At 51.5% G+C, this 22,220-nt stretch overlaps 1 protein-coding gene across 1 annotated transcript in view; it reads right to left on the bottom strand.

Moving 5' to 3' along the window:
- LOC122372675 (glyoxylate reductase/hydroxypyruvate reductase-like) overlaps positions 1-21,647 on the bottom strand; it is a 34,956-nt gene extending 13,309 nt beyond the window's left edge. The window contains exons 1-5 of the mRNA XM_043350187.1: positions 21,478-21,647; positions 8,469-8,599; positions 7,657-7,739; positions 6,690-6,796; positions 3,425-3,495 (exon numbers count right to left, since the gene is read on the bottom strand). Coding sequence (XP_043206122.1) covers positions 3,425-3,495; positions 6,690-6,796; positions 7,657-7,739; positions 8,469-8,599; positions 21,478-21,548 — 463 coding nt within the window. The 5' untranslated portion in view covers positions 21,549-21,647. The remainder of the gene's footprint in view (positions 1-3,424; positions 3,496-6,689; positions 6,797-7,656; positions 7,740-8,468; positions 8,600-21,477) is intronic.
- Positions 21,648-22,220: the final 573 nt, after the last annotated feature.

Raw genomic sequence — 22,220 nt, 5'->3', positions numbered from 1 at the left:
CCACCCTAATGCATGGGACCAGCATCATATCACATGTTTCAACGCTTGAAACCACGTGAAGACTGCAACCGCGCGGCTAATGCGAGCCGACATACGCCGAATCGCGATTCGGGCCAAACATGGTCTCGAGAAATAGGTCACAGGTCAAAGGTCATTTGATTCAGGGTCATGAAATTTTCAGGGTAGGTGTAAAATTAATAAAATTGGTCGGGGGTATTGAAAGTTTCGTCGCGATCGGACGGTTTTTACGCGAGTTACTCACGAAAAACCGATAAATCGCACCCAAAAAGGCAGAAATATGCACATGCGATATCCTATACTGCGAAAAAAGGTGCATTATTTTTTAACGTCGCCGACAAATTGTAATTACCCTAAGCTCAGGCAGATGTATGGTAGAAAATCCCCCAAGTGAAATACACTACGGCGGAAATAAAATACCCTACGGCGGAGCTCGGTTGCAATTTGTAAATACGCGCACGGAACTGCATAAAATAAAGTTTTTTTTCTTTTTTGCTTATGTAAACTTAATTTAAAAAATATGATGTTCATATTTTGGTATCTTTAAATTAATTCAAGAAAGATTGTACGCCGCTATCGCTAAAAAATGAACCAGAAAAACAATGTTGCTCAATTATTTTAAATTAGTTTTGAGCTACATCGGGTTTTGGCGCAGCTGCGACATTTAAAAGTTCTTAGATGTGTTCAGTTTTAAACTGCTAATTGCGAATCAAGCCAAGACCCAATCATATTTTAGGAATGCTTTTGATTACATTGCTAGCGATTTCTATCTGTTGAGGAGAGCAGGAAAGAGAACACTAAGTAAAGAAAATAGAGGCCTGGTCGGAATCGGCTGACAGAACTTTGTCAGCCGAGAATAAGCCCCGCCCACACCACGCTGCTGATGGGCTTGTTCATAATCGGCTGACAGGAAACGTCAGCCCAGATGGCGCTTAGATGCTAAGATGGCGCTCGACAGATAGGGTTGAGAGTTGAGACTTGAGGAGAGGTAGCATTTTCGCGCTTTTTTCAACGACTATCTTCCGTTAGTCGTTACATTATATTTCTGAGGTTTATTTGCCGAGGCTATAGAAAAAAATTACAGGATTGATAATTGAGGCAGTGCTGGCATTTCGATTTGTAGGTACTGTTTTCAGGCTGACTCGCACATTGCGCCATGAAAAAGAAATAATTGCTATCTTTCGCGAAAAATATTTACAAAATACGTCAAAAACATCGTATATAAAAACTAACCACCTGCACTATAAAGCTGCGCTTTGACTTACATGCGCCACTTTCGAGCCACTTTGAATTTCGGCTGACGTGCTGCTGCCTTCTCCCAGCAGCCGAAAAGCCGGCTGTCAGCAGAGGTATGACGTCACAGCGCGGGAAGGCGTGATACGTCATCAATATCTCAACCAATCAGGGGCTTGGATCTCAGCTGACAACAGCACAGCAGCCGATTCCGACCAGGCCTTAGATTATCCACAGGATCTTTTTGAAGTTGAAGGAAGTTGAGAATTTGTGGGGTGATGATGAAGTGATAAATGCTGCCTTCAATATTAGATGATATTGGTGAAGCTAGTGCTATAAAAACAGGGTTTTGACTTTTGGATAATGTAACCGCATTGCAGTGAAATGGAGAGCAAGACAAGGTCAAGATCAATCACAGACTTCTCAAAACAAAGTCAAATTTGTTACCAATGAATGCTTTGGAAATTTTGAGTAAGGTAGTTAGAGTATGTTTTCCAGTATACAGTGAGTTAAACATTGATACATGTTTAATGCAATGTATGTAATATTTAATGTACATGTCTTGCACATTAATTTTTTGTAACATAATTATCCTCATGGTATTGGAATTTGCTGGCACTGATAAGTTGCCATTTAACATTGGTAGACTGATGTGTTTGATGTTGCAGTTAGCGTGTTTGCCCATTTGTTATGACATCATGCATTTGGGAGAAATGTGTCATGATTGTCCTTTTTCTTCATCCAATGTCATTTAGCAAATCAAATTTGAGTTCAGAAGGTTTATAAAAAATGTTTTAATTTTTTTATGACAGTATAGTTGACTTACATAATACCGACAAAATACCAAATGCTTTTGGTATACAATACCGAATACCGAATCGGTATCGGTTCGGTATTGGTATACCGAAATTTTGGTAACCGATTGACACCACTACAACAGACCAACAAACATAGACCAACAGACATAGACCAACAGACCCAAACCAACGGACCAGCAAATCCAGATCAACAGACCGACAGACCTAGTTGCAGACCAACAGACCCAGACCCAGACCAAGAGACTCAGGCCACCAGACCCAGCAGTCCCAGACCAACGATCCCTGCCGGTGCGGACACAGTGGGTCAGCAGACCAAAAAGACCCATACCAACTTGCAACCAACCAGCATACCCAGACCAACAGGCCACACAACAGACTCGAGCATACATAGCCAGACCACAAGACTAAGACCATCAGATTTTACCAATAGAACCAAACCAACAAACCCAGACTAACATACCTATAAACCAACAGACCTAAGGACCAACACACCTATACCAACAGAACCAGGCCAAAAGGACAACACACCAACTGACCAGCCGACCCAGACCATCAGACCCAGACCAGCGGACCCAGTCCCAGACCAGCAGGCAGAAGACTCAGAATAACAGACCTACAGACCAATCAACCAACATGCCCGCCCAGACCTACACACCAACAGGCACAAATCAACAAACCATCAGACCAATAGACATAGACCAACAGTACCACCACGGCGCTTATGAACCTCTGTAGCACTTTCACAAGTGTTTGCCATTGGCCACTGCAGTGCCCGGTGCACCCACAGCTGCTGAGAAGTGGCCGCCTCCTGTTGTGTGGCGCCGGCACTCTCTGTCAGCACGATACGCTTCAGCTGTGAGCACTGGGCGGGGGTGGTCCGTACCGTCACTCCGCCCCGGCCCCCTCCTGTCCCAGTGAGGTCACCCCGTGCCCCTCTCACCCGCCGTGCTGCCGGCCAGTCCCAGTGAGGTCAGGCCGCCCCTCTCACCTCCGTCCTGCCGGCCAGACCCTGTCCCTGTGAGGTCACCCCGCCCCCCTCTCACCTGGCGTCCAGTCCCTGTCCCTGTGAGGTCACCCCGTGCCCCCCTCACCTGCCGTGCTGCCGGCCAGTCCCTGTGAGGTCACTCCGTGCCCCCCCCAGTCCCAGTGAGGTCACCCCGTGCCCCCTCTCACCTGCCGTCCTGCCGGCCAGTCCCTGTGAGGTCAGGCCGCCCCTTTCACCTCCGTGCTGCCGGCCAGTCCCAGTGAGGTCACCCCGTGACCCCCGTCCCAGTGAGGTCACCCCGTGCCCCCCTGTCCCTGTGAGGTCACCCCGTGCCCCCTGTCCCTGTGAGGTCACCCCGTGCCCCTCTCACCTGCCGTGCTGCCGGCCAGTCCCTGTCCGCACATCCAGAGCGGACTCCAGGCGCAGCCCGCCCAGCCTCCGCTGAGGAAAAAACACACGTGAGGATCAGTAGCGGCGGAACACCTTCAATTAAGGGGGGGGGGGGCACTGCCGACTTTTGGTCCTATTCTTTCCATGCAACGCCCATAGGGCTTATGTTAAAATGCCAAAATCAAAGGGGGGCACGGTGCCCCGGTGCCCTCCCCGTTCCGCCGCCTATGCATGAGGATCAGTAACCACAGCCACCGCGGCAAATAGCCAGTATCCACTGCGAGTAACCAGCCACCGCGGCAGATAACCAAAAACCACTGCTAGTAACCAGCCACCGCCGCAGATAACCGGTATCCACTGCGAGTAACCAGCCACCGCGGCAGATAACCAAAAACCACTGCTAGTAACCAGCCACCGCGGCAGGTAACCAGTATCCACTGCGAGTAACCAGTCACCGCGGCATGTCACCAGTATCCACTGCGAGTAACCAGTCACCACGGCAGGTAACCAGTATCCACTGCGAGTAACCAGCCACCGCGGCAGATAACCAAAAACCACTGCTAGTAACCAGCCACCGCCGCAGATAACCGGTATCCACTGCGAGTAACCAGCCACCGCGGCAGGTAACCAGTATCCACTGCGAGTAACCAGTCACCACGGCAGATAACCAAAAACCACTGCTAGTAACCAGCCACCGCGGCAGGTAACCAGTATCCACTGCGAGTAACCAGCCACCGCGGCAGGTAACCAGTATCCACTGCCAGTAACCAGACACCATGGCAGGTAACCAGTATCCACTGCCAGTAACCAGCCACCGCGGCAGGTCACCAGTACCTATCCACTGCCAGTAACCAGCCACCACGGCAGGTAACCAGTATCCACTGCGAGTAACCAGCCACCGCGGTAGATAATCACACCGCAATCACATTTGTCTTTTTATCTTACTGAATAATTCAAACGGTCAAATTCTAAAAGCCAAAACATATCATTACGCAGAGTTGGTCGATAGCTCGGCTCTAGGGGAAGGAGGGTGAATTGCGCCACCTTAAGGAAAAACGCTAATTGCAAGAAAACCGCTGGAGATATAAGCATGCACTGGTAACCATTTCAAAGAGGAGCTCATTGGCTACGATTTAAGAGCCTCCCGATCAATTAATAATGTTTCGTTTGCTTCTGACAGCTGCTTTTTCAGAAACATGCAAAAGGGCGCATTTGCAAACAAGTGCTGTAATTTGCGCCAGGGGTATGGCGCAATTAGAACCCAATTGCGCCCTATATTTTACATGGCTAAGTGAATGAGACGGAATGCACACACCCCGGCAGTCTAATGTCATTGCGGCGTACTTAAACATTTATAATGTTATTCAGGGTGGATGAATAATACATGTAGATATAAATCGCGATGTCTTTTGCCCAGGTAGATAACTTTACATGTGTCCGTACGCTTGTAAAAGTGCAACGAAAACGTTTACTGTAACTGACTAGATATATGTGAACGTATGCGCCTATACAGTTCAATTTTCAATCGGCTCTCTCAAAATTAAAGGTAGTGTGCCAGCTTTCTTGGACCGTATGGAGTTAATGGCCCAGATAAGGAGAACCGGATTTTTAGAACTTATCCATACCTTCAAAACTCATGGAAACGTCTTAAATTCTTCAAATTTTGAGTACCCCAGTGCGAAATTCGCCCCGACGGGTTGTCGGTCGTACCCCAACCACATTTCACACCACTATGAACAATAAATGCACACACTGAAATCGCTATTACCGATATGCTCATCCAATCAAGTTTCGATAAACCCGTTCATCATCATCTCCTGCGGTTTCGAACACGCCTGTTAGGTGGCTTCTGATGCTCGTCGAGGTCGGAATTTCCAAATACGCGTGGTGCGTCGGGCCGCGCGCTCTGACTTCGGCCAATAAAAATGCGTCAGCTGATCATTGTCATTTCTGCCACTTGCGTGTGGCGAAATGGGGTCATAACTTATAAGACGGCTTTTTCATATCAATTATTTTACATAAAATCATATTTCAAACCATAAATAATGTTCGACAGCCAAATAAAAGAAACAGTACCAATACGGGCTTACAGTTTAAGGCTCGACATTGTGTTGTCTACGATTAGACAGCTGATAACTCATTCCCGTACGTCGTATGGTCGTAACACTATAATGACCTTTGCTTATTGTCACAAGTGCGCCGCATTCGCGATTGTTGCCCGACGCCTGTTTGCAGGTGAGCCCACTACAGTTGTCATACATATCTAAAAACCGATAAACTTTTAGGCGAAAAAGGCACTATTCCAGGCCCATTTTTGATTTTTTTTTGCGATATTAGGTAAAAACAGAAGCTTCTTATCCTATGAAAAATAAAATGGGAAATCTTTCAAAGGTGGCACACTACCTTTAATAATTTTATAGTTTTGACACTTAATGACATCAGTTTTTACTTTTTCATCATAGCTGTCACTTCTCACGCCTGAATCCATGTTGAAAATGTCGTATTTTGTCAATTACACCACAAGTCGTAGCCTAAATGGCAGCTGCATTATAAGTTTGACGATAGATATAATTTGCGGACTGACGACAGCGGGCTGCTCCCTTGCCTGATATAAAACTCCTTCTTTATTGCAATCAGTTAATGATGCATTCATACTGTCGTGATACAATGGCTACACCATTATTCTATTTGCGCCCCCCCGGCGCAATTGCCATGGGCGCAATTAAAATTGAGGTACTTTTTGATAAAAGCATAGAAGTTATCATAAAGATGTTGCAGGAAGTTTACGGTTTCAGTGAAATACAATGAAAAAAGGATTTTTCTTTCTAAATATCACTCTGAAAATCACACAAATATCGTAAATTTTTATAGCCAACGGTTCAAAATACTGCAAAAAAGTTAAGAAAACGCTATAACATCTTTGATGGCGTAATGAGCCTTGCTGATTGGCTTCATCGGAGTGTTTGGGCCATAAAATGAACAATCCAGTGGTGAAAATAATGTTTTCGAACACAAAATTCTAAACATGCTATTGAATCCGTGGGAATGTTGGTGGGCGCAATTGGTTAGGAGGGCGCAATACACCCACTTTCCCCTACATATAGCAATAAGCAGGAGGGAGGCAGGGATCCCTATCGTCAATAGTCGACTTTATAATACAGATGCGCGACAGCCCGCCATTTCCCGATGACAGGCTGGGGTCGGGGACTGGACTTATTTTCACAATGTTGTGTGGCCTCACTCACTTGTAGATCTGCTGTCGCGCCTCCACCAGTCGGCGGCCGGTCATCAGCAGCAGGGCCATCACCAGCTCGGCTGTGGCGTCCGTCAGCACGTCAGGCGTGAACCCCACCTGCCGAACGGAGAAAACGCCGGCTGACACGGAGAAAACGCCACCTGACACGGAGAAAACGCGGTCTGACACTTCCGTCAGCACGTCAGGCGTGAGCCCCACCTGCCCAACGGAGAAAGCGCCGCCTGACTGACACGGAGAAAACGCCGGCTGGCACGGAGAAAACGCGGCCTGAAACAGAGACACGCGGCCTAACACGGAGAAAACGCGGTCTGACACGGAGAGAACGCAGCCTGAAACTGCACTAAACCAGTCTGAGACGGAGAAATATATATCGCCACTCGCCTGAAACGGAGAATCACTGCCTATATACAATAGCATCAAATCCACCTGAAACGGACAAACCCCTCCTGAAACAGAGAAACACCGCGTGAAATACGGGAGAAACGGAGAAACGCCACCTAAGACGGAGAAAAGGCTCTTGTTTCAATTCCATGTGAAACGGGAGAAACCGAGCTGGAAAAGAGAGCAGTTAGATTAATCATACCATATAAACCTGAGACGAGGGCTTCTAGCGAAAATAGCGAAACCGACAAAAACACAGAGGGGTCATTCTAGCAACGATCGATAGTGTCCGTTATCGTATGTCTTTATCTAGTGACGTCATCTCCAGGCTCATCAGCCACATTTCTCAAATTTTAACGAAGATGATCCCAGAAATATGGACTCCGAGAACGCGTGCCAAAATTTAGTGTTATCAAGCCAATGCTTTTTTACCTAAAGTGCAAAAATTTTACGTGGAACATTTGTGTTTACAATGTGTCATTACTCTTTTCTTATTTATATTCCCGCAGCCCGCAGGAAATGGGTTGTTTCTCTTTTTCGGGGCACACGGAAGTCAAAGAGCTCACAAAGCTCACCTTGATTCCCCTGGCCTTGACCTCGGCCATGTCAATGTGGTCGTGTCCGACCGACATCGTGCCAATCACCTTCAGCGACGGACCTGGGGGCGGCGCCACCGACCAATCAGACACCAGCAGACTCAGCAGCCAATCAGACCAGAGCACACAACCCCATCGGCCAATCAGAAGAGAGCATCAGCCAATCAGACGAAAACACAGTCTCATCTACCAATCAGACAAGAACAAACAGTATCAGCAAATGAACAGATGACACGTATCGCAGGCTCATAAGGCGATGCTCGACTTAAATAACCGGTTTATTTGCCCACATAAGCAAGACATTGACAGTGTGACAAGCGTTTAAAGAAGGTACGCTTCGAAACATCACTCACCAGAATGAAGGCATAACCTTGCGTTTGGACGGGCCGTTTCGTTTTTCTTCATTGAGTCCATCGGGGAATATTTTTCGAACCGTTTAGGCAGTTTTTTCGCGGAAAGTACGTAAAAAATTGAAGCCATCATACCATAATGTGCGTTTATATCTTCTAAACTGAAAAATACGTATGTTTTCACCTAGGTATGTATAATGTGCTTCTATTTGATTTAATTATTTATTCATAAGCACAAACTCAAATTATTAATTATGAGTCTGTGATAGGTATGTGCAAACTGTGGACTATTGTGGACCATTGAGGCCCATTGTGGCCCACTGTGGCCCACTGTGGACCATTGTGGCCCACTGTGGACCACTGTGGACCACTGTGGACCACTGTGGACCACTGTGGACCACTGTGGGCGGTGTGACGGCGGCTGAGTGCCGGCGGACCTACCCGCCGCGTCCAGCAGCTCCCTGTCGATTTTCTCCGTCACCATACAGAACAGGGCGTCTTTGCCCTTTATATTCTCCAGGAGAAAGGACCGCTCCACCGGCTCCGGCTTGTCCCACACCGTCACATCACACCTGAGGGAAACGGGACGGACCGTCACATCACACCTGAGGGAAACGGGACGGACTGTCACATCACACCTGAGGGAAACGGACGGACTGTCACATCACACCTGGGGGAAACGGGACGGACTGTCCACATCACACCTGAGGGAAACGGGACGGACTGTCCACATCACACCTGGGGAAACGGGACGGACTGTCACATCACACCTGAGGGAAACGGACGGACTGTCACATTACACCTGAGAAAAACGAGAGACACTGTCATATTAGGTACACCTGAGAGAAACGGACGGACTGTCACGTGCACCTGATAAAAACGTGAAAAGGTGAGTATCAGAAAACTCACGTTGATATATGGTGAAAGAAAATTCCTGTCGTTTTGGGTCACCGGAGAAAAACTTAAATACATGAAGCCTATAAAAAAGAATGAGGTAAAAACCACCGCAATGATAAACAACATCAAAAATGCGAAAGCATAATAATATAAAAAAAAAACAACATTGCCCGCTACATTCAGTGTTTTGATCCTTCGGACAATCTTGATCAGGGAATTCTGCTTTTCTAAGAAGCAGATCTAAGAAGCAGATTTGATTTAGGTGTAGCTAATTATTGGGGAGGGGGACAAATGATAGCACATCCCCGTTACGCTAACATTTTGGATGCAGGGGACGTGTCCCCTCCCTTGTAGCTAAGCAAATAGACAAAAACGTGGGAATTAACATGCACATCGAACATAATACAGTTAAACAGTTAAACGAATAACAGCAAACACATGTAAAACGGATGCCTACTAGTTCATAAGATTCTCCAAATGCGACACAATCACTAAAACGTTTAACCATCGCCGGCACAGGGGGGGGGGGGGTTGATGCAACCCCCCCCCAAGGTTTTTCGCGAATAACTCGAGTAAAAGCGGCCGATCGCGACGAAACTTTCAGTACCCTCGCATTGATCAATTTTACACCAACCCTGAAAATTTCATGACCCTGACCCAAATGACCTTTGACCTGTGACCTCTTTTCTGTGACCGTGTTTGACCGAAATCGCGGTTCGGCGCATGTCGGCTCGCATTAGCCGCGCGTTTGCAAGCTTTTCGTGGTTTCAAACGTTCAAACATGTGATTTGATGCTGCTCCCATGCATTAGGGTGGGTGTCAAGGTCACCTGAAGGTCAGGTCAGGTCATTGACCTTTGGTGACCTCGGGTGACCTCGGTTTACTTTTCCGAGTTTTACATGTTTCTAGGCTAGTTTTTGGAACTGACATGGTGTGTCAAAAGTGGAAATAGCCGTCCGGCTTTAGTTCGCCAGCCTTGTCAATAGATGGCAGTACCACAATATGGGCAGCGGATCGTGCAATTGACGTCAAATTTTCGTTATCTGCTAAGAATTGAATGGCGGATCTTTTCATGCAAGAATCGAGTAAATCGGTCCACAACTTTTCTAGCAACAGAGATATGAAGTCAAACACCCTGCCAGAGCGGCGGCGCGGCGGCCAGCGGCGGCCGCTACGCGCCGCTTGGGAGACTGGCGGCGCTGAACGGTTCCGAATTGGCACTGCACTAAAACCTGTTAACTGCTTGGAATAGTTATTATAGCAAAATTTTCATTCAAGTGAGGAATAACCAAGGGCAGGAAGCATGTATGCTTGTGTGCGTACTGTGTAAGCCAAGAAACTGCATTAGCAGATACTCGCTAATATTAGATCCAGCCAAGTCCAAACGCATTCCACTGGGGATGTGTTTCTGATGGGTCAACAATATTTATCGTTCGAGGGCGGATACAGTTTTAACAATACAAAAAATATTTTTGCACAGCTCTATTCCTTGAATAATTCTCTTCAACGCCTCATTCCTAGTTAAGCGAATTAGCCCACCCTGGTTGAATAAATAAGGCGATTTCGCCACAAGGTCGCGGAAAACCGACCGAAAACGGCCGCGCTCAACGTTAATTTGGGCATGCAGACTCTTAAAAACTCGCATTGGGCGGGTAGGGTTTCCCAGGTATTGGCTCCAAAACACAGTTTTCGGCTCCCGAATACGTCCAAGTGACCCGCCTCGTTCCTAGTTAAGCTCTAATTAGATCAAGTGACTCATAAGGAGCGAAAAAGCGACAAAAAGCATGAATTTCCCTATGGCGGCGGGCTGCCGGGTTGCCAGACGGCGTACCCAGAGGCGGATCCAGCTCAGAGGTTTGGGGGGGCAAACCATAAAAATTTATCGATTCTTTCCATGCATCGTCCATAGGCGTAATGTTAAAATCATGCCGTTTGGGGGGGGGGGGCAAATGCCCATTTTGCCCCCCCCCCCCTGGATCCGCCACTGGGCGTACCGGCTATTTCCACTTTTGACACACCATGGAATTCGAATTTAGCAACCATTTGAACATTTACGAAGTAGTTTTGGTGCCTTCGTAACATGTTACGAAGCTGTCCGAGGCGGTTGACACGTATTACGAATACCCATCACAACCCCTACCGGTTGACCTGACCTAACCTGACCCGACCTGGTCTAAATGCTCAAAGACATCATCTCTGATCAAAACTAACACGATATTCGTGATCAGCACCCCGGAAAACCGCATAGCAGCCACACTTTACGACTTTTTAACAGGTCCCGATTTTCCCGGTTTTCGGGTCATTGACCTGACCTGGAAGGTCACCCGATGACCTAGGACCTTAAAATTGGGTATCATCGGCTTCCTCTCGTGACGGGCAACACGCTCGTTTTTTCCGCGAAGCTCTAGCTCGATCAGGGGCCAAACGCGAGGGGGGTCGTACCAACCCCCCCCCCCCCCTTGTGCCGTCGAAGGACTCAAAATGGCCTGTGCCGGCGAGGGTTAAAACTGGGGGGAACACACCTAAATACCGGCACACAGAGACTATTCTATGATCTTCTAGACTATATATGATCTTCTTGAAGGGAGGGCGATCAGCAGTAACCCATGCACCGTGCCACTTCTTCGCCTCGAAACAGGACTTGTGTTGAAACGAATGGCATCCATTAACACGCGCACCGACGGGGGGCGGATATCCGCCCCCCCCCCTGAGGTTTTTCGCGAATAGCGGGAAAACCGCGGCGCTACGCGCCGCAAAATTTGGTACGACTATTCTTTCATCAATTTTACACATGATGTGCAAGTTTGAACCTCCTAACTCTTAAAGGAAATAGTTCACTTTTTAACATGGGTTTTGAACTGGAATAGCAGTTCCGTAGCTTGGGCTGAGACGAGCATAAATCAGGAGCTTTTACAGCCCAACGATCACCCTAGGCAAAGATATTCTATTTCTCGTCCCGAAAAAGGTGTTTTGCGTTGAGGATGTGTGCCTTGCATATATTTCCATCCAGTATGAAAAGAGCATGGGTCCCGAAAATTCTTCAGAAACTAGATAAATTATCTACGAGAACTCTAGAGAAATTCTCGTACTGATCAATTAGGACATTCAGGGGAACATTATCAGATCGAGCAGATCGCCCAAATGCCGGTGGCTGCGATAATTTCTCTGTTTCTGAAGAATTTTCGGGACCCATGCTCTTTTCATACTGGATCGCTTGTGCCTTACAGAAACTGAAAAGTTCTTCCTATATCAAAATATAGAAAAAAAAATCTTTTGTTATAAAAAGGTTTTATTTTCTTTGCTGATTATTTTGAACATAAAAAATAATAAATCGTTGCAAAAAAAATAATTTCGTGAAAGTGAACTATTTCCTTTAAGGTCAGGTCACCAGGTCACATTGAATGACCCAACCTCAAGTCGCTTTTTTGCAACTTTGTCACCGTGCCAGAGCTACAGTAGATGTCGGAGGCCTTTGAAAGTCGCAGGATGTTATTAGGTCATTAGTAGCTACAATTTGTATATCTCGGAATTTTGATATCGGTGACCTAAGGTCAGGTCAATTTCTCGACCTCCCCATTATAAGTCAACGGGGGAAAATCAACTCCCTGTTTTTACCACTAAAACGGGTCGGAATGGCCCCATATACCATACCTGACTTCATATACGATCAACCGACACTACCTTGAGGTCTGTTTTGCTGTTGGGCAGCTGTAAGGTCATGTGACGTCATCAAAGGTCACCAAAGTTTTTTTTGCCAATGACTCCGTACAGGAACAAGATACAGCCGCGCGGATGGTCTCATTGTGTTCAGCTCGTCAAGACGCATCGAATGATATACATGATGACCTCGAGGTCACGTGACCTGAAGTCAACCTTTGACCTTGATCTTTCGAGGTCAACATATATATCATTCGATGTGGATTGACGAGAGGATCACGATGGTGCCCTTAGATTGTTCCTATCTTGACTAGTTCGAAAGTTATTCGAGAAAAAAACTCCATATCTAGCGCCGCCATTTTGACTTTTTTGACCCCTGTGACGTCATCTTTGACCTGACCTGAAAATGACCTTAGTAAAAATTGTAGACCTTGTCCGTGCGTATCCCATGCCGTTTACCGCTTGTCGCTATCTTGCTTCGTTCTCGAGATCTCAGGGGGGCGGTCATCCGCCCCCCCCCCCCGTCGGTACGAAGTTGGCGCAGACCCCCGTCGGTGCGCGGGTTAACACAGCTTTGGCTTAGTATTTGAATATTTGGCACATAAGTGGGCCACAAATATTTAAAATAGCAACACACGTGCTGGTATCATTCACGCCGTTCTATTTTTGTATTTTTCCTAACATGGTACGTCTCGTCTAAGCCAATGATTACTTCCGTTCAACAACGGCAAAAAAGCAAACCAATGCGCAAAGAAGTGACGCAAACTTGATGAAAATTTTGGCTTGTTATTTGCACTCGAATTTGAGATATAGGCCTCCAGAGTTCGGAACGTTTTTTTGGGGGGCCACCCGGTATATATGATTTATTCATATGCTGACCGGCACTCAAACTGCACAAGCTCTAACCTATCAGCTCGACGACGGCCTGAGAAACATTAATTAACCCGCGCACCGACGGGGGTCTGCGCCAACTTCGCACCGACGGGGGGGGGGGGCGGATGACCGCCCCCCCCCTGAGATCTCGAGAACGAAGCAAGATAGCGACAAGCGGTAAACGGCATCGGATACGCACGGCCAAGATCTACAATTTTTACTAAGGTCATATTCAGGTCAGGTCAAAGATGACGTCACAGGGGTCGAAAAAGTCAAAATGGCGGCGCTAGATATGGAGAGTTTTTCTCGAATAACTTTCGAATTAGTCAAGATAGGAACAATCTAAGGGCATCATCGTGATCCTCTCGTCAATCCGCATCGAATGATATATATGTTGACCTCGAAAGGTCAAGGTCAAAGGTTGACCTCAGGTCACGTGACCTCGAGGTCATCATGTATATCATTCGATGCGTCTTGACGAGCTGAACACAATGAGACCATCCACGCGTCTGTATCTTGTTCCTGTACGGAGTAATTGGCCAAAAACCTTTGGTGACCTTTGATGACGTCACATGACCTCACAGCTGCCCAACAGCAAAGCAGACCTCAAAGTAGTGAAGGTTGATCGTATATGAAGTCATGTAAAGTATATGGGGCCATTCCGACCCGTTTTAGTGGTAAAAACAGGGAGTTGACTTTTCCCCCCTGACTTATAATGGGGAGGTCGCGAAATTGACCTGACCTTAGGTCACCGATATCAAAATTCCGAGATATACAAATTGTAGCTACTAATGACCTAATAATATCCTGCGACTTTCAAAGGCCTCCGACATTTACTATAGCTGTGGCACGGTGACAAAGTTGCAAAAAAGTGACTTGAGGTTGGGTCATTCAAAGTGACCTGGTGACGTGACCTTAAAAGGTAGGAAGTTCAAACTTGCACACCATGTGTAAAATTGATGAGGTTATAGTCATACCAAATTTCGCGGCGCTTCCCGCTATTCGCGAAAAACCTCAGGGGGGGGGGCGGATATCCGCCCCCCCCCCCGTCGGTGCGCGGGTTAACGTTGCACGTTTTCTGAGCTCGTAAAAATAAGCCGAAATGAACTGATTGATGCCCGTGGGACGCTGTCACCGCCCGTCCTCCTCCACCGGAATTAGGGGGGGGGGGGGGTAGTGAGACGCGCGGCCGATGAGGCCGACAGATTATTGTCACAGCCGCTGGGTGTATATTATTACAGGGGAGGGGCTGTGTGTGCTTTCACAGTAGGGGAGGGGCTGTGCGCCTTCACAGTCCTCATACTGGGGGATAGACGGACGGTGTGTCCCTCCGTTACTGGGGGATGGACGGTGCGTCCCTCCGTTACTGGGGATGGAGGGACGGTGTGTCCCTCCGTTGCTGGGGATGAAGGGTCGGTGTGTCCCTCCGTTACTGGGGGATGGACGGTGCGTCCCTCCGTTACCTGGGGATGGACAGTGCGTCCCTCCGTTACTGGGGGATGGACGGTGTGTCCCTCCGTTGCTGGGGATGGAGGGACGGTGTTCCTCCGTTACTGGGGGATAGACGGTGTGTCCCTCCGTTACCTGGGGGTGAAGGGACGGTGTGTCCCTCCCTAACTGGGGGATGGACGGTGCGTCCCTCCGTTACTGGGGATGGAGGGACGGTGTGTCCCTCCGTTGCCTGGGGATGAAGGGTCGGTGTGTCCCTCCGTTACTGGGGGATGGACGGTGCGTCCCTCCGTTACCTGGGGATGGACAGTGCGTCCCTCCGTTACTGGGGGATGGACGGTGTGTCCCTCCGTTGCCTGGGGGATGGACGGTGCGTCCCTCCGTTACTGGGGGATGGACGGTGCGTCCCTCCGTTACTGGGGATGGAGGGACGGTGAGTCCCTCCGTTGCCTGGGGGATGGTCGGTGTGCCAATTACATATGTCAGTCGGATGTAGACTTTTTGGTACACCTAACACCGATACCAAACCGATGCCAATTTGTTATTTGGTATTTCAAACATGAAACATTTTTTGTTGTTTTTTTTTTGCATTAGGTATGAAGCATCATTAAAATATAAGCTATTCCGATATTGGTATGAAGTTGGTACTTCAATCAACTTGACAAGTTGGTGTGGTTTCCGGTATACCTATTTCTATTGTTTTGGTCCGTGCTTCTACCTTTACCGTTCCTGATTGGTGATTTGTTGCCGATCTACCGTAAGGAACTTGGCAGCTTTGAGCTTTACTACAATAGACGAGAGCCTTCATTCAGCGTTCAGTCGGTCACCAGAGCTGCGGCGTGAGCGGAGCGTTACCCCGGCCCCTCCCCTTCCCCTCCCCTCCAGCGGGCACACGCAGATAGCACTGCCCGGCTCCCTCAGCCGTGAGGACCGCACTCATCAGGCACGGACTGAGATAAGACATCACGGAGGTCAGAGCAGTCCTCAGTTGTGGCGGCCTCAGTTTAGGCTGAAACTGAGGGATGGCCGCACGCCAAAATTGATGCATCCAATTGTATCGTAGGTAAACATGTACGAGCATTCACGTGTTTGAACATTAGAGAGGACAGACAGGTGTGGAACCACGGGCATGAGTCGATACTGACAGCATAGCCATGCACCAAATAATGGCATGTTAACGTTAACTGATAATGTCATATAAAGTAATGATGTTAACATCCCGTTCATGAGTCACCAGTGGCGTATCCAGGATCTTGAAAAGGGGGAGGCCAAACCTGCTCAAGGGGCCCCACCCTTACCTTAGGGGTCCCAGTGGTAGCATACTTAACCCACGCACAGGTGCGGTTCTTTACCACTTTCGCCATGTGAGGGAGCCTTTTTAGGCACACTTGGCAATCTAAAAACTCTGAAGGCTCATTCTGGCCTCTGAAAGCCCCTATTCGGCAACAGAGTGAACGACTTCAGCTTCAGCTGGCCCTATAATGGCCTCAGGCAACCCATGCTATTGCTGACCTCCCAGGGCCCCACGCTGGCTCTTGGGAGCCTGTGAGTCAGTCTGATGACCCTATGCCGCTCTCGAACCCACGCCGATCTCTAGAAGCCCATGCTGCCCTCTGAGGGTTCCGCGCTGGCTTCTAAGGGCCACTCCTACCTCAGGGGGCTCAAACATGCATATGATCTGAAGTATGGCTGCCGAGGCCCTCGAAGTGGCCTCTAATGGCCTGACGCCAGCCCATGAAGGCCCCGTGCTGGCTTCTGAGGGCCCAGCACCAGCGTCTGAAGTCAGATGACAGCTGGCCCCACGCTGGCCTCAGAGGGTTCACGCTGGTCACAGAGGACCTCACACTGGCCTCAGAGGGCTCCACATTGTCTTCAGAGGGCCCCAAGCTGGTCTCAGTGGCCAGTGGACCTCAAACTGACTTCAGAAGGCCCCACGCCGCTGGGCTTAGAAAACCCCAAGCTGGACATAGACAGCCCCACACTGAACATGAGGGTCCCACACTGGCCTTAGAAAGCCCCACAATGGACTTAGAGGGCTCCACGGCTGGGCTGCGCGCAGGCTCCTTAGGGTTCCATGCCAGCGTCAAAGGGTCCCACGCCCAAGTCTCAGCTTCTGTAGGACCACTGAAGCGGCCTCTGAGGGCCTCAGCGCTAGCCTCTGGGGCTAGTTCTCAGCCTCTGAGGGCCCTGAGACGGCCTCTGAAGGCCATCAAACGGCAAATTTATGATAGTTTGACGTAGTTGACTTTATTTAATGACTTAATGACGTAATGACTTTATTTAAGCTTGGGCCAGTAATTCGCATTAGGCCCTGAAGGTCGTTTCTCTTGGGACACCCAAGCATGCACGTACCCAGGATTTCGCCCAGGAGGGGGCAACCTGCTCTCGAAGGGGCCTCGGGTTACCTGGGGGCTACTGTCAACCCAGGCAGGGACGTATCCAGAACATTTCGATGGGGGGATTGGGCACGGTGGGTCTGGTCCCCCTTGCGGACGGGCCCCTCTGTCTGTCTGTCTCACTGTCTGCCTGTCTGTCTGTCAGTCTAAGCCATGAGAAAATGTGGAAAATTGGCAGATAAAAATTTCATTTTCCCTGAGAAATGTGCATAAAATGCACGGTCTTTTATGAAGAAGCGAAGCGAGCGAGCCCCTCAGAGTCGCCGGTGTTGGTCCCTCAGATGAGATGTGTCTGTGAAAGGCCGTCAGATGCGCTAATGTGGGGTCCACACAGGCGCCGTTGCGGGGCCTTAGGGCTTAAAGACGCTGGTAGGGGCCGTCATAGGCATGTATGGGGCCCTGAAAGTTACTAGTGGCCCTTTATAGGCCGGCAAGGGAACATCAGATGCCGGTAAGAGGCCCTCAGAGTCGCTGCTAAGTGGCCGTTAGATGCGCTGGTACAGAGCCCTCGGAGGCGCCGGTGAGCGGGCCTTCAGAGCCACCGATGTAGGCCGTTAAGAGGCACTGGTGTAGGGCCCTTAGAGGTGGCGGCGAGGGCCCTCCCAGGCGCCATTGTGATGGCCCTCAGAAACATTGGTGTGGGCCGTTGGGGCATAACAAACAGGTGTGGGGCCCTTACAGCTGATCCCTCATTAGCCTTCAAGGACCTCAGAGGGCGGCAAGGTCCTTCAGAACCTGGGGTGGGGCCCTTCTGGAGATAAGTGTGGCTACATAAGAGCTCATGACGTGTTCTCAAAAGCCCCGTGGTGTCCTTTCACTCCTTTCCAGTTGAAGCGTGCCGCGTGGCCAGCGCGAACCCTCTGATGTCAATTGGCACCGTAGGGCCCCTCGGGCCCGAGGGGACCCTAAACCATAAAACCGTCACGTGTCCCCTCTCCCCCTGGCTATGCCATTGAATCCAAGTGATCAGGGGCCCTCTAGGTAATCAGGGGCCTCTCAGGTGACTGCAGGGGCTTTTCAATTGATCAGGGGCCCACCAGGTTACCGTGACCAGGGGATCCTCTGATATAATCAGGAGCCGGCTATACCAGGGGCTCCTCGGGTAACTATGGGCCTTCATGCGACTGCAGAGGTCCTTCAGATAACCATGTACTCCTCGGGTAAACATGAGCCCCTTAGGTGACCAGGGCTTCTTCAGATGACTGGCCAGGGGCCATCCAGGGGATCAGGGGCCCCTTGGGTAACTAGGGGCCCCTCCGATAACCAGGGGTAACTCCTCAGGTAACCAGAGGCCCCTCGGGTAACCAGGGGCCCCTCAGATAACCAGGGGCCCTCGTAACCAGGGGTCCTTTACCAGGAGTTCTTCAGATAACCAGGGGTCCCTCAGGTAACCAGGGGCCCCTCAGGTAAACAGGGGTTCCGTGACCAGGGGCCCTCAGGTAACCAGGGCCCCTCAGATAACCAGGGGCCCCTCAGATAACCAGGGGCCCCTCAGGTGACCAGGGGCTCCTCGGGTAGCCAAGGGGTCCCTTAGACAACCAGGAACTTCTCGGACAATCAGGGGCCCCTCAGGCAGGGGCGGATCCAAGGGGGGGGGGGTCACATGGGTCATGGCCCCCCCCTTGAGGCCCGGGGGCCCAAAGACCTGCCAGGGGCACCACCGGCCTATCAGGGGTATCACAGTCCTGACAGGGGCACCACAGGACCACCAGGGGCACCACAGGCCTAGCAGGGACACCACGGGCCTGGTGCCCCTGGGCCCTGACAGGACTGTAACGCCCCTGACAAGCCTGAAGTGTCCCCGGCAGGCACGTGGTGCCCCTGACAGGCCTGAGGCGCCCCTGCAAGGCCGGTGGTGCCCCTGGCAGGCCTGTGGTGTCCATGGTAGGCCTGTGGTGCCCTTGCTAGGCCTCTGGTGCCCCTGACAGGCTTGTAATGCCCCTGGAAGGACTGTGGTGCCCCTGGGCCCTGACAAGCCTGAGGTGCCCGGCCATGACAGGCCAGTGGTGCCTTGCTAGGCCTGTGGTGCCCCTGGCAGGCCTGTGGTGCCCCTGGCAGGCCTCTGGTGCCCCTGACAGGCTTGCGGTGCCCTTGGAAGGACTGTGGTGTCCCTGGGCCCTGACAACCCTGAGGTGCCCCTGACAGGCCCGTGGTGCCCTTGTTAGGCCTGTGGTGCCCCTGGCAGGCCTCTGGTGCCCTTGCTAGGCCGCTGGTACCCCTGCGCCCTAAGAGGACTGGTGCCCCTGAAAAGTCTGAAGTGCCCCTCGGCAGGCCCGTGGTGCCCCTGACAGGCCCAAGGTGCCCCTGCGAGGCCGGTGGTGCCCCTGGCAGACCTCTGGTGCCCCTGGCAGGTCTGTGGTGCCCCTGGCAGGTCTGTGGCGCCCCTGGCAGACCTGTGTTGACTGGTGCCCCTGCTAGGTCGCTGGTGCCCCTCACAGACCTGTGGTGCCCCTGGTCCTTGACAAGCCTGAGATGCCTGGCTATGACAGGCTCGTGGTGTCCCTGATAGACCAGTGGTGCCCTTACTAGGCCTGTAGTGCCCCTGGCAGGCCTCTGGTGCCCCTGCTACCCCTGCGCCCGGCCGAGGACTATGGTGCCCCTGAAAAGCCTGAAGTGCCTCTCGACAGGCCCGTGGTGCCCCTGACAGGCCCAAGTTACCCCTGCAAGGTCGGTGGTGCTCCTGGCAGGCCTCTGGTGCCCCTGGCAGGTCTGTGGTGCCCCTGGCAGGCCTGTGTTGACTGGTGCCTCTGCTAGGCCGCTGGTGCCCCTCACAGGCCTGCGGTGCCCCTGGAAGGACTGTGGTGCCCCTGCCCCTAGGGGTGCTCATGGGCCCAACAGGCCCGTTGTGCCCCTGACAGGCCTGTCGTGTATACTTGCTAGACCTGTGGTGCCCCTGCTTCCTGGCGGGCCTGTGGCGCCCCTACAAGGCCGTAGGTGCCCCTGACAGGTTTGTGGTGTCCCTGGAAGGACTTTGGTGCCCCTGACAAGCCTGAAGTGTCAAGGACAGACCCTTTAGACGCCAGGGTCAAGTTCGTCGGACTGACAACGATTCGCTTACCTGATAACGTTCCTGGTAAGTACTCACTACTCAGCGTCCACAACATATATACACATAGCACATTCATATATACTTGCTTACAATTGGTAAATGTGGTTGTGGCAAAAGTTAAGATACTGACTAAAAATAAAAATTAAAAAGAAAAAAAAACTGAAAATGGGGGCACCACCAAAATGAAGTGGACGAAATCCGTTGAGTTTTTAATTTTGGGTATAGGTAGGGGCACCACTTCGATTCATGACCCTCCCCTTGGAGTTTTCCTGGATCCGCCCCTGCCCTCAGGTAACTAGGGGCTCCCTAGATTACTGACCAGGGGCCCTCAGATAACCAGGGGCTCCTCAGGTGACCAGGGGGACCCTCAGGTAACCAAGGGGCCCTTCAGGTAGCCAGGGGCTCTCAGGTAGTTAGGGGCCCTCTGTGTTCGTCACTGTGATAGATATCGCTCTTTGATAGTTTTTCTTCCGGGTAAAAGACGTTCTGTCTAGTACTGGAATTAAGGCAGGGAGACCCAGAACGCCTTCGTCACGCTGGTCACCCTGGCCCTGAGTTATCATTGGACCTCAGGGGCCCCTGTGGCCCCCCTTGGGTACGTCACTGCACCCAAAGGGCCCACTTGCATGTCTGATCCCAAAGGGGGAGGCCATGGCCTCTTGGCCTCCCCCCTGGATACGCCACTGTGAGTCACACATTTCGAACGGCGCGCCGCTCGGCGCTCGCATTTGTATGTAACCGTTCTCCCAGCAGGCTTTTCGAAGGCGCCGGACGCCAGTGGCGGCGGAACACCTTCAATTAAGGGGGCACTGCCGACTTTTGATCCCATTCTTTCCATGCAACGCCCATAGGGCTGATGTTAAAATGCCAAAATCAAAGGGGGGCACGGTCACCCACGGACCCGCCTCTGACGGGGAGCAGGGACCCGCGTCTGGCGGGGAGCAGGGACCCGCCTCTGACGGGGAGCAGGGACCCGCCTCTCACCGAGCAGTGACCCGCCCCTGACGGGGAGCAGGGAGGGAACCACCTCTCGCGAAGCAGGGACCCACCTCTGCAGGGATGCAGGGGAGCAGGGACCGGCCTCTGACGGGGAGCAGGGACCCGCCTCTGGCGGGGAGCAGACACCCACCTGTCGCGGAGCAGCGCCAGGCCCTCGGGCGGTATGTCGGGTCGGGTCACCAGCACGCTCGGTCGCGTCATCTCGGTCGTCTGTGATGTGGGGGCGGCGCTCGGACCCGTCCACCGGAGCTGCCGCGGCCAACCACGTGCTACTGGCGTCCGTCCAACGTCGGCGGCTGGCGGCGGGCCGGCAGGGCTGCGGCCAGAGGCGGCGCCAGCCACGCCGGACCGGGCGGCACGTCACACGCCGAGTGGGCCGATACATGCATTAGGACGGGGACGTGCTATCAGAGGACCAGCTCGGTGAACAGCAGCGGCACCCCGGACAGCATCTCCTGAGCGCGCCACTGGCGGCCAGCCCTCCCCTCCCCGTGCCCGCAGCACCCTCAGCCAGCCTGTCCTGGACGCGCCACTGACGGCCAGCCTTGATACCTCCCCCTCCCCCTCCCCCTCCCCCCTCGGTCAGCAGCCCGGCCCGTTACCAGGCGGCTGGGTGCAGGTCCTACGCCCCCCCCCCCCCCCCTGATGCCCCCGACGAGTTCACACTCATCACAGCCCTGGCGATCAGAGGATATCACACAAATGGAGTGTTCCACGATAGACTGACAAGTGGGCAGTGACCAAGTCATAACCCGCGGCGCACCCCGCTGGGGGGGGGGGGGAGGGGGTCAGAATCTGCCCCCTCCCGTTTTTCGCCAATAACTTCTAAACGCGTTACACCAGCGACGTCAAACTTTCGGTACCTTATCATGC

The sequence above is a fragment of the Amphibalanus amphitrite genome, unplaced genomic scaffold (genome assembly GCF_019059575.1).
Source record: "Amphibalanus amphitrite isolate SeventyFive unplaced genomic scaffold, NRLGWU_Aamphi_draft 001385F_arrow, whole genome shotgun sequence".
In the NCBI taxonomy this organism is placed as follows: domain Eukaryota; kingdom Metazoa; phylum Arthropoda; class Thecostraca; order Balanomorpha; family Balanidae; genus Amphibalanus; species Amphibalanus amphitrite.
This window is presented reverse-complemented; position numbering and strand designations above follow the sequence as displayed.